This window comes from Sander lucioperca, chromosome 10, assembly GCF_008315115.2.
Source record: "Sander lucioperca isolate FBNREF2018 chromosome 10, SLUC_FBN_1.2, whole genome shotgun sequence".
NCBI lineage: Eukaryota > Metazoa > Chordata > Actinopteri > Perciformes > Percidae > Sander > Sander lucioperca.
In genome coordinates this window covers 18,854,989-18,872,543 of record NC_050182.1, presented here as the reverse complement: position 1 = coordinate 18,872,543, position 17,555 = coordinate 18,854,989, and the positions used below count along the sequence as shown (strand labels likewise).

General features: G+C 42.5%; 1 protein-coding gene across 2 annotated transcripts; it reads left to right on the top strand.

Annotated features, from left to right (window-relative positions):
* The first annotated feature begins 1,400 nt into the window (after positions 1–1,400).
* Positions 1,401–16,634, top strand: aldh5a1 (aldehyde dehydrogenase 5 family, member A1 (succinate-semialdehyde dehydrogenase)). Of its 2 annotated transcripts, XM_031301447.2 has the most exons (11): positions 1,401–1,543; positions 1,632–1,874; positions 4,723–4,806; positions 5,291–5,461; positions 6,205–6,321; positions 6,414–6,557; positions 7,542–7,685; positions 8,911–9,069; positions 10,657–10,820; positions 14,364–14,422; positions 16,124–16,634. In XM_031301447.2, the coding sequence occupies exons 2-11, from the start codon at positions 1,656–1,658 to the stop codon at positions 16,333–16,335; spliced, it is 1,473 nt and encodes a 490-aa protein (XP_031157307.1). In that variant the 5' UTR covers positions 1,401–1,543; positions 1,632–1,655; the 3' UTR covers positions 16,336–16,634. The 2 variants fall into 2 exon arrangements, with proteins under 2 accessions (XP_031157307.1, XP_031157306.1); XM_031301446.2 differs by having other exon boundaries at positions 1,409–1,874.
* Positions 16,635–17,555: the final 921 nt, after the last annotated feature.

Genomic DNA, 17,555 nt, shown 5'->3' with positions numbered 1-17,555 from the left:
CCGACCAAAAACATCGGAAAAAGGGCCATAAAAAGTGGAATACGTGTCAAAAAGTCGAAAAGTGACAAAAATAAATAAATAAAAAGTGTTGAAAAAGACAACCAAAACGTTGAAATTTTAAATTTTAACCCAGAAAAAGAAAACGTTGCATGGTCGATGTGAAGCCAACACAAGGGTTTTAAAGAACATGGAAAATATGATTATAAAAATGAAATCTGCACACATTTGCAAAAAGAAGACATAGGCCTACTTCTTTTAAAATCCTTAAAGATCTGGGGGACTTTGGACAAAAGATTTTGGGCCAGAGCCCTAGAAGACCACCCCATCCCCCCCATCCCCCCTTTGCTATGCACCTGAGTAAAAGTACTTTCCAAACTGCATATCATGGACTATATTTAGATTCATAAACAGCGGAGTGAAGCAGCTGAGGGAGGGGCTGGTTGGAGTTTGGAAAGGGAAACTGAAACTTACAAGAGCCAAGAGGGGAAACATGAAACTGCAAGTCTGGGAGAAAAACATCCCAACACGTGACATATAAAAGCTATTACTGCCTATAATAAAAGGGACATGACAGACTGATAACAGCCTGCTTATCTGAAGGATTTACATCATTACAACACGGTTAAAGTCCAGTTTTATTAAGGGTCAACATTAAAGGAACAGAAAATGCTAATTAATTCAATGTGGGATGCGGAGCAACTTTCTTATCAGCCAACATTTTACTGAGATAAATGTAGGACTGTTTGGGAAAGATCAACGCATTTGTTTTAGTTTGAATAATAATAAGTTGAAAATAAGTTAAAACTATGACATTAAAAAGATCACATTTTTGATTTCCTGTAATCAAAATCAAAAACCTAAAATGTCGGAATTATTCAAATGATGTGGGGAAAATGCTGAAATTATGATTACAACACACACTCACACACACACACACACACACACACACACACACACACACACACACACACACACACACACACACACACACGCACACTCACACTTCCTCCAATTATTAAAATTATGTGAGGATAACGTTGAAATTATGATTAACCATCTCATATATTTGACTAGGCTAAATAAGCCAAAAAAATGCTGCTGCTATCAACAAACTATTTACTAATGTCAACATACTAGGTCATAGTTTTGACCTTAAGCAAAAAATTATTTTATCTCGTGTATTGTTTTCTTGTCCCCGTAGAAATGTGTTTCTTTATGTTGAACATTGGACGCATTTGAGCAGAAGAGGACCGTAAAGTGCTCTGATATTGGCCAATTGCGTTTCTAGGATGGCGAAGGAATGTCCCGCCCTTATCCGCCTCTGATTGGCTGGTACGCGCTGCCTTCATTTGTTGGATTGGTTAGGTTTAGGCATAAGGAAGCCAATCAGAGGCAGAGTAGGGCGGGACATGGTTTCGCCCTCCTAGGAAATATAAATTCGCCTCCGGTTGTGTTTAGTCCGGACTGGTTTAAACCGACAGAAAGCAGTCGGAGCTTCTGCTTCTGACCTGCGGGGAGAAACACAACCTTCACCCCGCACACAGTGAGAGTTTTCACACACCCAGCTGCAGACATTCACTCAAAGTATGTCCATTTTCTGTGTGCTGAGGACTCGATGCTTCCTCCGGCAGGTCTTCCCCGGCCTGCCCGCCGCCATGCAGAGACACTACAGCCTAGATGTGTCCGCTCCGCTGCTGCGGACGCAGGGCTACGTAGACGGGCGCTGGGTCTCCGCAGCCTCGGTGTTCCCTGTGCTGGACCCGGCCACCGGGGAGGAGATAGCCCGGGTGTCAGACTGTGGTCCCGCTGAGGCCAAGCAGGCTGTGGACGCTGCGTACAAGGCGTTTCATTCCTGGAAGCAATACAGTGCTAAGGTACCGTAACCGTACTCCACTCGAAAAAACTATCAATTAAATAATAAATGTTGTATATCCGCCAGAAAAGTACACAAACACAGTAATACATGGTATATTTTCAACTGATAGGAACCAGACTTCAATTCGGCTTACGCATAATATTATAAGTATTAAGGATAAAAGCTTAAGTTGCACTTGTGTTTCTTATTTCCTGCTGCGAACGTGAACGTGGAGCAGCTAAAAGCATTACTAAAACAGGCTATTAGTACGACTTAGCTTGCCGAATATGTCTAAGCAAAGAGAGTCTCCCAACGATTCAGAATACGTGATGGTTGCGTTCACAAAACATGAATAGGACATGAATGTGTCAATATGCTTGACCACACTAAACTGCGGAATATTTGAACAGAGTTTGGCGTGAAGGCTCAGAACGACAGGTGTATTTCTGCAGACCAGTTACTGCGTGGAAGACTGAGAAAACTGAGGCTAACCCTGTTAAAGTGTTACCTGTAATTCAACATACTATCAGACATTTATTAGTCAACACCAAAACCAAACCAGGTTAATTTTTAATAGTCGTATACAATTCAGTCTAACTGCAGCAGGGTGGAAGAAGTATTCAAAACTTTTCCTTAAGTAAAGATAGCAATATTACATTGTAGAAGTACTCTGCTACAAGCAAAAGTATTCAAAATGTTATTCAAGTAAAAATAAAAAAGTATTCGCATCAAAATATACCAAAAGAGGAAGCAAAAGTACTCTATCACACAATGTATATTGTTTTATAAAAAGTGATGCATTATGTGTAAGTGTAAGCTTAGAGCTAATCCTAATTAATAATGAACACAATGTATTAGTATAATCTGAATCTAACCCTACAGGTATCAGATAAGTGGAGTTAAAGTATAAAGGAGCATAAAATGGAAATGCTCAAAGTACAAGTACTTTAAAATTGTACGTAAGCACAGTATTGTAATGTACCTCTCTCCCACCACTAAACAGCAGTGATACCAAATGTAAATGGACTATATTTATATTGCGCTACTCAAACGACTACTCTGAGCGCTTTAACACAGTACAGCAACCATTCACCATTCACACACTGGCCGAAACTGCCGTTCAAGGCGCCACCTGTCACGCCCAAGGACACTTCGACATGGGACTGCAGGACCAGGGGATCAAACCGCCGACCTTCCGATTGGCAGACGACCGATCTACCACTTGAGCCACAGACGCTCCTAGCAGCTCTGAACAATGCTGCAAAATAAACAGCTTGTTTCTGCCGGTGGAGACGGTACAACCGTGAACTGAACATGAAATGAAGTCTGTGCTGTTGCACAAACCTTCCTCGCTGACCCGTCAGTCAGTGATTACATTACACACACTTATTAAACATCATCACAGTCTCACAGGTTTATTGTTCCTTCAGAGCACAAAGTCCAACGTTTGTTTTGTTGGTGAGCTTAAGTCTCCTCGTTCTGCATTTATTAGAAGAATCATACAAACTATTGATGAAAGTAAAAGTATCTGTAGCAGCTATATAAGTGCTTATTCATGTACAGTATTTGTAACTTATCCTGAAGCAAGGGCGTAACTTTGGGTTCAACATTGTGGGGGGTTAAGGGGTGTTAAGATATCCAACTATCTAGGGAGGTCCCGGGACATGTCAGCATGTATTGAGACAAAAGGCAAATACATTGAATTTCTTTTAGAAAGAAACTCAAAAAGCGATAAAAAAAAATTGTTGAACGTAAAGGGCCACACATTTCAGAAAAAGCTCCTGCTTTGCTCCCGTCATAGTCTTGCATTGCCAGACCTTCCTCCACGGCGCTGCAGAGGAGGGTCTGACAAACTTTGGAAAAAGAACTTCAAAAAAAGGCAGCAAGAATTTTGGAAAAATCCTCCAGAAAAGGCGATAAAAACGTCAAAGATAATCAAAAACCTCCAGTAAAAAGCACCAAAAACCTCCAAAAAATGCAACAAAAACTTTGGAATAAGCCCAGAGTGGATTTTTTTGTACCTCCTGTACATTACGCCTATGTCCTGAAGACATATTTACGCCTTCCTACAACCGCGATGGCTGCACCTGATTGGACGAACGCTTTACTCGTGGGGCTGTCTGTGACATGCCAAATCAATACAAAATCGAGTAGGCTTTCTGTAATCCTGCTGGACACATGACCTCCTGAAGTATACGTTTTTGAAATGAAAAGATCTACTTGCAACTTTTTGAACAAACTGAATCTGCAGCACAGAAATGTCTTAACTCGCGCTGAATCGATCATTAATCAAGTTGGAGCTTCTCCGATGTTTTATGTCATTGTACACTGAATATATCTTTGGGTTTGGGAAGGTTTATCAGATAAAAAAACATTTGAAAGCATCACTTAAACTCTGGGAACTTGTGATGTTTATTTCGTTCACCAATCACACTATTTTGTGGATTTTTTTTTGCACCCAGGTCCATTATTGGATAATAAACTTGAACTTTCAGAGAGGTTTTGTGGCATTTTTTTCAACTTAAAAGATTTAGTAACTACTGATTTGTAAACAAAAATCATTGAAAGTGGTGTATTGTAACTCTAACTCAAGTAAAGGATCTGTATACCTGTTCCACCGAGGAAGTCTGAGAACGTCTAATTTGCAGCCGGGAGACACATTTGTCCCTAAAGGACCTTTTCAGTTTTCCAGCTTACTTTGTAACATGTTCCACTACGTGAAATATTAATCTGAATTTGTTTCAGCGAGCAAAAACCAGATCTGACTAACCTCACAGGCTGCCGGTTCTTTAATTCATTAACTCCTATAACAAATATCCAAACGTTGAGTCTCCCCTCCTGATGCAATCTGATTGGTTGTCCTGCAGGAGCGGAGCGTCCTGTTGAGGAAATGGTTCGACCTGCTGATGCTGCACAAAGAAGACCTGGCCAAACTGATCACGTTCGAATGTGTGAGTATCATCTGCATCTGGAGGGTCGCCGGTTCAAGTCCCCCATGCGGAGGGGGGACTTTCCATGGGCGGCCCCTTCACTTTGACATCTCTCCATTAGTGCATGTATAGGTACTGAGCATGTGTGTGTAATTCAGGCCTGTGTGTAATAACAACAGGGTGATCACGGAAGGCTTGTATCAGTTTTGTTGTCATTACTTAGAATTCCTCATGGGGGCGACAGAAACTACGCACTGTAGCTTTAAGGGAAAGGTCTATCTCTGTAGGGATCCTTTCCATAATGATGTCAGACACGTATATATCTGCTACTTATATCCCCAAGAACTGAGTATTCTTTCTGTGGTTTGCATTGTGAAGACTTGTCCCTGGTCCATGATTTTCATGAATGTACTCGGCAGCAGCTTTTGGTATTTGTGTCCTACAGACTTTTTTGTTTTGTTTTTGTGTACATACAGTAAATAAATTGTGAAACTGTGCGTTGCAGGGAAAGCCCATGCAGGAGTCTCTCGGGGAGATCGCGTACTCCGCCTCCTTCCTGGAGTGGTTTTCGGAGGAGGCTCGGCGAGTGTACGGCGACGTCGTCCCGTCACCCGCCAAAGACCGAAAGCTCCTCCTCCTCAAACAGCCTGTGGGCGTCTCCTCCATCATCACACCGGTGAGCAGCCAATGAGAAGCTCTTCAGGTGATGCGACGCGGCTCTGTGGAGGAAGTATCTCCGCAGCTATTGGATGGATTGTTTTTTGAAAGGATTTCGGTTGGTTAACTAAAGTTTGACTTTTCATTTAAAAAGCCGCTTGGATCAGATGGAAAATGCATCGCCACAAAGCTGAAAACAGGGCTGTTTTTCTGACACCATGAAAACTTTTACAACTTTTTTAGAGAAACGTGGTCCTCACAGGACAGAGACGCGACAAACATATGATGATCTTGCAATATTTTGCAATTTATTACCTTTTTTCCAACTTCAAATTATGTCCCCAAAGGAAAACTTTGGCAACATCAGTTTTATCTGAAAGATACATTCCTTTGTTTGTTTTCTCACTTAAATTTTATTGCTATTGTGCGGGATGTTCTTATTGTGTAATTTCTTTCCTTCGTTTTGAAAAACCACCACGACCACTTAGTGGACCGAGAAAGCAATTGATTTTATTAGTCTAGTACCAATAAGTTAGATAAAAAGCTTAAATTCTCATGTGCAATTTAGTGTAATTTATATAATAAAAGACCGATACTTGGCGTCCATTTATCATACAGTATTGCCACCGAAAATAATCGTCTTTTGGTTTTTCCAGCACTTCTAAAAATGAGCACAACCTTTTACATCTACAGCAGTAAAATGCAACAAACACATTACTGCAGCAGGAATATTAATCCAGAAAACGTTGTGTTGCTCCACAGTGGAACTTCCCCAGCGCGATGATCACCAGGAAGGCCGGCGCGGCTCTGGCTGCCGGCTGCACGGTGGTGGTGAAACCAGCAGAGGATACGCCGCTGTCGGCGCTCGCCCTGGCTGAGGTCCACACACCCAACAAGTCTCACGCTTCTGATGCAACCCTCTGTGCCGTTTTCCCGTGAATGACGTAGTTGTTGTCTGGTTCGTTCTGCAGCTGGCGGAGCAGGCGGGCATCCCCGCGGGCGTGTTTAACGTAGTCCCGTGCTCCCGAGAGAGGACTCCGTCAGTCGGGGAGGTTCTCTGCACCGACCCACTGGTGGCCAAAATCTCCTTCACTGGCTCCACCGCCACCGGCAAGGTGAGACCATAAACCAGGGCTCCTCAAAGTCTGGACCAAGGTCCACACTAGAGGTGCAACGATGAATCGATTAATCGATTAGTTGTCAACTATTAAATTAATCGCCAACTATTTTGATAATCGATTAATCGTTTGAGTCATTTTTTTATTAAAAAAAATCCGATTTCTCTGATTCCAGCTTGTTAAATGTGAATATCTTCTAGTTTCTTCTCTCCTCTGTGACAGTAAACTGAATATCTTTTGAGTTTTGGACAAAACAAGACATTTGAGGACGTCCTCTTAGGCTTTGGGAAACACTGATCCACATTTTTCACCATGATTTGACATTTTTATAGATCAAACAACTAATCGAATAATCGAGAAAATAATCGACAGATTAATCGACTATGGAAATAATCGTTAGTTGCAGCCCTAGTCCACACCCGGACCAAACGGCAAGTCAATCCGGACCCATCCCATAAACCTTGTGTAATGAATACAATACCTTATGAAGTGTAAAGATTTCAATTTTTGAAATACATTTTCTATTGATCAATAAATTGTTAGTGCTGTTGAATACACTACCGGTCAAAAGTTTGGGGTCACTTAGAAATTTCCATTCCAGACAGAACACCAGCTGAGATCAGTAGCATTGTTTTTTTAACCAGGGCAGCAGTTTCCAGATTACATTATGTACTTACATAATTGCAAAAGGGTTCTCCAATGTTTTCTCAGTTAGCCTTTTAAAATGATATCAGATTAGTAAACAGAATGTGCCTTTGGACCACTGGATGAATGGTTGCTGATGATGGGCAATGTAGATATTGCATTAAAGATCAGCCACCCACTCAGATCAGCTGGTATTCTGTCTATAATGGAGTGGAAAGGAAATATCTAAGTGACCCCAAACTTTTGACCGGTAGTGTATACATGGTAAAAAGGCAACAAAAATGTCCCCGTAGTTGATATTTATACTAAACAGTAAAACTTTGAATGTGCTCTCAGGTGCTGCTGAAACTGGCTGCTGACACTGTGAAGAAGGCGTCCATGGAGCTGGGAGGCCACGCCCCCTTCATCGTGTTCGACAGCGCCGACGTCGACAGGGCGGTGGTCGGGGCCATGGCGTCCAAGTTCAGGAACTCTGGACAGGTAACGGGAAGCTCACGCTGCTCTCTGTTAAAGGGTGACTAAAGTACTTTTCAACCTGGAGCCTGTTATCCCATCTTTTTGTATCCGAAGTCAGTGTTTCTAAAACTCACGGACCGCCTGACTGCCAAAATATTCTCAAAATCAATAGTGCAGTTAGCATGAACTTTATTCCTCCGTATTTTCTTCAAATGTTACGCTGATCATTTGTGATGTAAATTGGAGGCAGGTTCGCATTGCTGAAGGCTGACAACACAGAAAAAAAAACAGCCCAATCAAATAACAATGTTTGAGTTTATTTGATATTAAATAAATGTAATAATTAAGTAAATAACAATATGCTCCTCACTGGACCCTATTTTCTTAAGTTTTTGTGTCTAAGTGACTGATGGGAACAACAATCTTTGACATTGGTCCAGTATTAAGCGTGAATGCGGGTTTTTTTTGCCACTGACAGGCTCAGATTAATATTCTAAGTGTCTGACAACATTATGGAAAGGATCCCTACAGAGATAGACCTTTTAAAACCTCTTTGAGACCTTTCTGTTTAACCAGAAACAGCTCTGAAGTCGCTAGCGCTAAACCCACCAGACTCCATTTAAAAAAACAATACTTTTAGCGTGTTTAGAGGCAACATATTCTAACATGTAAATCTGTAAACTATGTGTTTATTTCAACCAAAACTAGAGTTGTGATGGTTGGAAAAGAGGAAAGACGACCCAAAATGGCTTTTCATAGTTTGATTTTATTTATGTCGACTTTGAATGAAGTGTATTTTACGATGCTAAAATGACTGTTTATTTACATGGAGTCTGGTGGGTGTAGCGAACGCAATTTTGCAGATGTTTTTGTTTAATTCTCTTACTCTTTAACAGAAAGGTCGACCTCCTTAGAAATCCTTTCCATAATGTTGTCAGACACTTAGAATAATAATCTGAACCTGTCAGCGGCCAAACGAGCACTTTTGTGAAGGTAAATACAAACTGGACAACTGCCCTATTAACTCACATTGTAGCTTGTTTCTCCGCTGCCGACTGCAGCGATCTCGCTTAATACTGGACCAATGTCAAAGATTGTTGTTCCCATCAGTCACTTAGACACAAAAACATAGGAACATAGGGTCCAGGTTGAAAAATAAAACGGTAGTTGCCCTTTAAAAACAGGATATTTTACCAAATCTGTCTGCGGACCAGTCTTTGTCTCAAGTGACTAATCTTCTTTCGTACAGACGTGCGTGTGTTCCAACCGGTTCCTGGTGCAGAGCGGCATTCATGACCACTTCCTGGAGAAGCTGGGCCGAGCGATGGACGCCGAGCTGCGCCTGGGTCACGGCGCGGAGCCCGGCACCACCCAGGGGCCGCTCATCAACACCCGAGCTGCAGAGAAGGTAAACGCTGCTTTATTTCACAGCAACCGGGGCCAGGAGGTGTTGAGATATCTCCCTTCAGAGAAAGATGTTCGCTTCAGACCAAAAAAGTAGATATTATAAGACTTAGTATCTGAGTATGTGCCGATCTTTTAAGCAACAAGAAATGTGGGATCACTGACTCCGTTTACATGCACATAATAATCCGTTTTTTTGCCCTTATTCTGAAAAGACAGTAGTCCTCTAAGCTGTTTACATGGCTTATGAAAGAGAATATTCCACTAATAATCCTGTTTACATGCAGCTGTGTAGAACAGGATTTTTCCAGTGTGTTCCAGCGGTGGAGGACTTGTTGGAGCGTGTAAACACAGCCTCCCTCTTTCATTCCTTCAACCAGCTTCTTGAAAAAGGTCGGCTCATATCCAAAAACCTGTTGATATCCAAGTCTTTGATAATGTTTAACTATAGCTGTGTTTCTCCTAGTTATCTTTTGGCCGTGCATCTCTACCGCAGCCCTGCAAACTGTCGGCTGCTTGGTTTGTGCACAGCAGGGGCGTCAAACTCAACTTCTCTAAGGGCCACACTGGATCACTTTGAGGGCCAGAGGTGTAGTTTATTGACATGCTCTTATTTAATTGAAAAAGTCAAATATTTTTGACTGTATTATATCTATAGTTTGGTCGACATAAAGCCCTAAAAAAGTCAGAAAAAAAGATCCTTATCCATCGTAGATTCAGCAAATCAAGCAAAAAAACAGATTGCATTTCTCAGAGCAGGCTACCACACAGCTGACTCACAGCGACTTGTTTCACAGCCTGAAGATGGAAACTCTGCTTCTGGGGGAATATCTGAGTCTCAGACTCGGCAAATCTGCCAAATTCTGCTTTGAACGTCGTGCAGTTGCAGTTTGAAAAACAGTTTACCTCGTCTTTTTGGTTTGGCGCACGACTAATCGGGCCAAAATTTATCGTGCGCCTAAGTCGATACGTGAGGGGCCAAATTTGGCCCGCGGGCCTTGAGTTTGACACGTGGTGTACAGTGACCATAGCAACGCACAGAGCTTGACCGTATGCCGTAAACAGGCGAGAGGCCATAAACTGTCACAAACTGCAGTAAAAACCCACATTGGTTGATGAAATGGTAAAAAAAAAAAAAAAAATGTCCATCCAAGTTATTCAAAATCCAAGGTGATGTCTTTAAATGTCTTGTTTTGGGGGCGACCCCTAGCTCACTCGGTAGAGCGTGCGCCCCATGTAGGCTGAGGCCTTGGCAGCCGCCGCAGGTTTGAATCCCGCGGCCCTATGCTGCACGTCGGCCCTCCTCTCTCTCCCCTTTCCTGTCTTTAAGCCCAAAAAATAATAAGGCTTTAATAAGCCTTAAAAAAAAAGTATTTTGTCAAAAACTCAAAGATATTCAGTTTAACATGGTTAAAACAGAGAAAAGCAACTTATTTGAGAGCCTGAAAACAGCATTGTCTGCAATTTTTGGCCTGAAAAATTACTTGCCGATTATCAAAATAGTTTTTTTTCCTTCCTGTCGATCGACTAATCAAGGAGTGGAGTTACGGTTGCAGCTCTCCAGCTCAGTGCGACTCTCTCTGTCCCCCAGGTGGTCCACCAGGTATCGGACGCGGTGTCGAGGGGAGCGAAGGTGCTGCGGGGCGGGAAGCGTCTGGACGGCTCCTTCATGGAGCCCACTCTGCTGGCCGGCGTCACCACGGACATGATCTGCACCCAGGAGGAAACCTTCGGCCCGCTGCTGCCCGTCATCAGGTGTGCACGCTCGCCCGTTTATTCATGTTTAAAATCATTGCATACAACATGTTTATACCAGTTTGACAATGAATGCAAAAAAAATGACCGTATTGAACTTGTTCTGCACAGATACACACATAAACTGGCTGCAGACAGCCGAGACGAATCATTACGAATAGAAATAGTTGCACGCAGGTTGATGATCTTCAAACTCTGCATTAAAACTCTTCTAAAAAAAAAAAAAAAACCTGTTCTGCATTGAAACCAACAAGTAAAGCTGCCGGTTGTGTTCAGGTTCTGAAGATGTTGACGCGGTCCAGTTGGTCAGTTAGGACAGAAGACAAACAACTTCTCTCATTTAAGGTGGTTTATTAAAGCTGGAATAATAATAGAACTTATAAACAAGGATCTTTCCTGTTTGAGAATCCACAGTCAGCGGAATTGCTGTTTCTCTGTCTGTTCTCGCCCCAAAAAGAATGCAGTTCAAAAATCACAGTTCAATGTATGTAAAATGTGCATGCTATTGTGATTGGTTAATACTAAGGCTGGAGGCAGCCGTGGATTTAGACTTTGGCGCCTCCTCGTTGGTGCACAGGCTGGTCCCGGCCTCTTGGCACACGATCCATCCAATGGTAGAGGACAACACCCTGAAAGAGAGATTTCCCGCTCTCCCTTCCCCTGGGTATTGTTCATCAGTTTACAAGGAGGACGTCAATTTACTAAAGGCCCTGACACACCAACCTGATAATCAGCCGTTGGACCGTCTGGCGAGGTCGGTGACTCGAGTCTGTTCGGTGTGTTCCGTGCCGTCGTGCGTCAGAGGAGCCGTCGGCCTTCATTTTGGCCGACCTGACTTGCTGGGTCGGAGGGTGGGCAGTCGGACTCAACCCAATCTGATTGAGTGCTAACCCGGAAATAACGAGCGGGATGAGTGACGAACGGCTCTTAAAATCTGACGAAAATCTTTTAAACTGACCTTTGTTGATCTGAAATGAAGACAGATTCAGCAACTGCACGGCCTATTTTATGAAGGTAAATATGGTGCAAAATGGGAGAGCTTGTAGAATACAATGTGAGAACTTGCAGAACAAAAAATCTGAACTTGTATGTTAAAATTTGCACTTGTAAAAATAAAATTTGCACTTGTAAAAAATATTCACACACACGTGATCTGAATTTGAAGTCATACAAAGAAAAAAAAACATGAGAGCTTGTAAAAAAAATCTGAACTTGTAAGTTGAAATTTGCACTTGTAGAAAATGTTCACACACCTGTATTCTGAATGTGAAGTTACAGAAAAAATATTCACAAATGTGTAGATTGATATTTACATGAACACAATGACAGCTGCAAACTTATAATGCAACATTTACTCGTATACTTTTTTTTTTTACTCTGGTTCATTTTCCATCACAACCACAACTCAGTGATTACAACCTCTGGAATCTGTCACTGCAACTTCACATATGAGCTCTCTCGCCTCACAAAGTGGCCAATCTGCGCACCTCGACTTTCACAACACTCTTGACGATACATTTGGTGCAAAACTAATTTGTACCTGTGGACTTAGGCTCAGGAAAATCAGGGTTTCTATCGCCAGATGAGGGACAACTCTGTCTGGCTTATTTATGTAGCATGGAAACTTGGTGGAATAGCATGCTAGCGTTAGCTAACTAGCAGCCAGCCCGCTTCTAAATAAATACCTTTTAATTATCTAAACACTTTTTAACAGTCAAACTAAAACACTGGCGGTGAGCTCCACGGCCTGCAGCCGCAGACGGACCGTCATCAGTGGAGATCGACCAGCGTAGCAACACTGCTTTTGCCAGAAAGCTTCGCTGCCGACCTCGACCTGCAGTCGGAGCTCCAGCGGGACACGGAGAGCCCCACATCCGGTAGCAGCGGCCCATCCCCCGGCCATGACCAGAGCTTGCTTTGCTGATGTTGTGCATCCCTGCTAAGAATTGCACCCGCTTGGGCAGAAACAATCATTTCTGCAGAATTCATTGCTGCCGAAAATTGCATCTAGGTAGCAAGGAAATGCTACTGCAGAGTCTGATAAAACATTGATGTCTCTAAACCTTCTAAAATCCTAATCATTAATGATGAACATGACAAAGAGATTTACTATTGCCTAGTTTTTAAACAGTACTTTGCCTTACAAAATCATTATTTTCCCTAGTGGATGCAATTCTCGGCAGGGATGCGAAACTTGGCACCTGTTACCCACTGATGACGGTCCGTCTGCGGCTGCAGGCCGTGGAGCTCACCGCCAGTGTTTTAGTTTGACTGTTAAAAAGTGTTTAGACAATTAAAAGGTATTTATTTAGAAGCGGGCTGGCTGCTAGTTAGCTAACGCTAGCATGCTATTCCACCAAGTTTCCATGCTACATAAATAAGCCAGACAGAGTTGTCCCTCATCTGGCGATAGAAACCCTGATTTTCCCATAGACTGTATATAAGAAGGCTTTTCCCGTTCTGTTAGCTCAGAGCTCCACAGCCTAAGTCCACAGGTACAAATTAGTTTTGCACCAAATGTATCGTCAAGAGTGTTGTGAAAGTCGAGGTGCGCAGATTGGCCACTTTGTGATGCGAGAGAGCACATATGTGAAGTTGCAGTGACAGATTCCAGAGGTTGTAATCACTGAGTTGTGGTTGTGATGGAAAATGAACCAGAGTAAAAAAAAAAAGTATACGAGTAAATGTTGCATTATAAGTTTGCAGCTGTCATTGTGTTCATGTAAATATCAATCTACACATTTGTGAATATTTTTTCTGTAACTTCACATTCAGAATACAGGTGTGTGAACATTTTCTACAAGTGCAAATTTCAACTTACAAGTTCAGATTTTTTTTTACAAGCTCTCATGTTTTTTTTTCTTTGTATGACTTCAAATTCAGATCACATGTGTGTGAATATTTTTTACAAGAGCAAATTTTATTTTTACAAGTGCAAATTTTATTTTTACAAGTGCAAATTTTATTTTTACAAGTGCAAATTTTAACATACAAGTTCAGATTTTTTGTTCTGCAAGTTCTCACATTGTATTCTACAAGCTCTCCCTTTTTGCACCATATTTACCTTCATATATTTCTCTCTTAAAATGTTTTCAGAAACACGTTTCGGTGAACTATCTTCGTAAAATACGAGATCGTATTTCGAACAAGCCGCCATTGCTATCAGCTGGAGAAGCCAGACCCACGTGACGCGTTGTCATTTCCGGTTTTCATTTTTTGTATCACGTCTTGCCCACGCGCAGAACGTACGCTCAAGACGGCGTCGCTTCGGCACTTTTTGGACCTCGGGGACCCGACTGATCAGTCCGACTGCCTTTTCTGCCGACGGTCGGCCGTCAGGTTGGTGTGTCGGCGCCTTAAGAGGAAGTCAAACTGGTTCAAACCAGTCCTGACTGCCTCCCCACCCTCAAGTGTCAGTGCTCCGTGTGTATATGTATTATTTTGCCAGGAACAGCCATTCTTTTAAGATTGAATGTTAAATAGTACTAGTAAATATTCCTAACAATGTCTGTTAAATAACTTTTGCTTGTGTGTGATTTCCAGGTTTAACACTGAGGAAGAGGCTCTGGCGATCGCCAACGCATCTAACGTCGGCCTGGCAGGTCAGTGCGTCTTTCTGAGCTCCTGCAGGCAAAGACAAGTCCTGGAAATGTTGAACTGAACCGTATGTTAGAAGATGGAATATAAACGTTGTGAAAGTCAACTTATTGTGTCTGTTTGCCGATAGATTCAGCTGCATCTTGAAATAAAATGAAGTTAGTAAAGGAATTGAGGAAAGTCTGAGCCTCCTGATTCAAGTGAACGATTAAGGCCGTAGCGAGCTGGCGTGCGCCAATGTGACGTCAAAACTACGTAGATCCTGCTGGCGTGCCGGGATTTTGAGTGTGCAACCAGAAAGCGCACACCACTCTATTTTTTTATAGCGGCACGCCACAAAGTGGAAACAGGAAGCCTGAACGAGTTCGAGGGTAACCGGATGCCAGGACTCTTAGGGCGCTGACACACAGAGCTGATAATCGGCCGTTGGACAGTCTGGCGAGGTCGGTGACTCGAGTCTGTTCGGTGTGTTTTGTGCCGTCGTCCGTCCGAGGAGCCGTCGGCCTTCATTTTGGCCGACCCGACATGTTCAGTCGGAGACAGGGCAGTCGGGACTCACCCGGAAATGGCGAGCGGATGAGGCTCTCAAAATCTGACGAAAATCTTTCAAACTGACCTTTGTCGATCTGAAATGAAGACAGATTCAGCAACTGCACGGCCTATTTCTCTCTTAAAATGTTTTCAGAAACACGTTTCGGTGAACTATTTTAGTCCAATATGAGATCGTATTCTGAACAAGCCGCCATGAGAAGTCTGGCTGAAGTCGGCGTCGCCTCAGTGTGTTTTGAGGCATTTTTTTGGACCTCAGGGACCCGACTGATCAGTCAGACTGGCTTTTCTGCCGACGGTCGGCCGTCTGGTTGGTGTGTAAGCACCTTCAGAGTGACTGCAAGTCTCTCTTGTAAACTTACCGGGTTAAGATGAGCTCTTTTGTGGTGAATGAAAGGCTTGATCCCACCAAGTAGCTCATCCAATCAAATCGAAGCATTGACGGCAATGCTGCAGCCAGTTCTGCCGTTGTTTACCTTTTTCTTCTTCTTCTAGTCCGTAGAAATAGCAAAGTCGGTAGCCTTTCCTCAGTTGCGCCACCTCTGTTCAGGAGAAGACTGCAACTAGTGTCGTGACCACCACGCCGGAGTATAAACAGTTACGGTGCTCCCATGACATCACACAGGCGCTCACAGGTCGGCTGCCCCGAGTATACCCCACGTTTAACATTTAGGAGTTAAACCGGTTTGCTGACCCATTAGGACATATATAAGGATGTGATTCCTTAAAAACGGCCGATCCGTGGGCTTCTGCATCTGTTTTAATTAACCCTTGTGTTGTCTTTCCGTCAACTATGAAAAAAACACTTTTGTCTAATATGTTTTTTTTGGGTTTTTTCAACGTTTTGGTCACTTTTTGTCGACATTTGCATCACAGTTTCTGACGTTTTTGTCACTTTTTCAATGTTTTGGGCACTTTTTGACGATTTGTTGGCGCTTTTTTCGAGGTTTTTGACGTTTTCTTCCGGCGTTTTTGACTTTTTTTTTTTTCATTGTATGTTGCTTTTCCCAACATTTTGTCGTTTATACATTTTTGGCGCTTATTTCATCGTCCCGTTTATTCTGAAGTAAAAAAAAAACTTTAAAAACGGGTCAGATTTGACCCAAGGATAACGCAAGGCTTAAACCTTGCTGTGATCTTATTTTGTCTGTCCTCAGGTTACTTCTACTCGCAGGATGTGAGTCAGATCTGGCGGGTGGCGGAGGCGTTGGAGGTGGGGCTGGTCGGAGTCAACGAGGGCCTGCTGTCCACCCCCGAGGCCACGTTCGGGGGGGTCAAACAGTCCGGTTTGGGCCGCGAAGGCTCCAAGTACGGCATCGACGAGTACCTGGAGGTCAAGTACATGTGCTTCGGAGGCCTCAAACCCTGAAACATAACGGAGCGGCGCCGCAGGTCCTGACTGTGGTACTACGCACTAGTTTAACTGCAGTAATCATTAAAGGTCCTAACTGTAGAGCTTAGGTTGGAATTGATTTAATTTAATTTTCAAAAAGTTTCAGAAATGTGGGTTTCTTTCCAACAAATTTTCAAATGAAAGTAACGTGGATGGTTCCGTACAACGCTCTTCACAAGTAAAATAACTGATCAGTTCACTACTTTCATTGAATTTAGGTGTTTTATTCAATTTTATTAATTAATGTCGGAAAAAAACTTCTTAAACGTGGGAGGGAAAAAAACACAAAAACAAAAAACAAAAAAAATAAACTCAGATAAAAGTGACAAAGGTGTCGAAAAAGACGACCAAAATGTTGAAAAAAAAATAAATAAATCATTTTAAATTTTGACCGAGAAAAACAAGAAGGTGCATGGTTGACGGGAATTCCGACAACACAAAGGTTAAAATAAGCTGACAAATCTGATTTTGGAAATGTTGGAAACTAGTCGAGCAACCTTTCAGAAATCATAAAATATTTGTCACTCTCTCATTCCTTCGCTCTAATCGGACGGGTCAGAAAAAGTAAAACAGGCTCCGGGTCGTTATTTCTCCTCTGTTGCCTTTTCATAAGAAACTGTTCATACAGAGAATAAAAACATCTTTCAGGCAATAATTATCTTTTAATTAGTATGTTGATGATATGATATGCTAAATACAAGGATCTAAGGGTAATGAACTCTATTCAAACAGTTATTTGCTTCATTCATCACCGGCCAAAATGGCTCGTAACTTTACAAAGTTAATTTTTACTATTAAATTTCTTTTGTTTTCCGAGCAACAACGTGTTTGTTCTCAATGTGAGATGTTATTTTGTTCTCTGCAAACTGAATATATTTGGTTGTTGGTCGGACAAAAACGAGACATTTGAAGACCTCTCATAACGTTAATCGATAACGATAGCCTATGCTATCGTTAGTTGCGGCCCTAACGTCTTGTTGTGTGTTTATTTTTGGTAGATATCAGTGTTATGTTTGATGGACCATAAGGGTAAAAGCAGACGCAGGGTCCTATCTTACACCCAGCGCAGCACAAAGCCCAACGCAAGTGTCTTTGCTAGTTTAAGACCGACGCAGTTGTCAGTTACTCGTCCAGCGCCCACGTCGTTTAAATAGCAAATGCAGCTGCGCCCATCTGTGCACCCATGGGCGTGTTGG

Bases quoted from the DNA above. Each gene is read 5' to 3' on its own strand.
- aldh5a1 (XM_031301446.2), top strand. From the start codon at position 1,587: ATGTCCATTTTCTGTGTGCTGAGGACTCGATGCTTCCTCCGGCAGGTC. The intron at 1,875-4,722 runs GTACCGTAACCG...GTTGTCCTGCAG, and splicing joins GGAAGCAATACAGTGCTAAG to GAGCGGAGCGTCCTGTTGAG. The intron at 6,558-7,541 runs GTGAGACCATAA...ATGTGCTCTCAG, and splicing joins GCTCCACCGCCACCGGCAAG to GTGCTGCTGAAACTGGCTGC.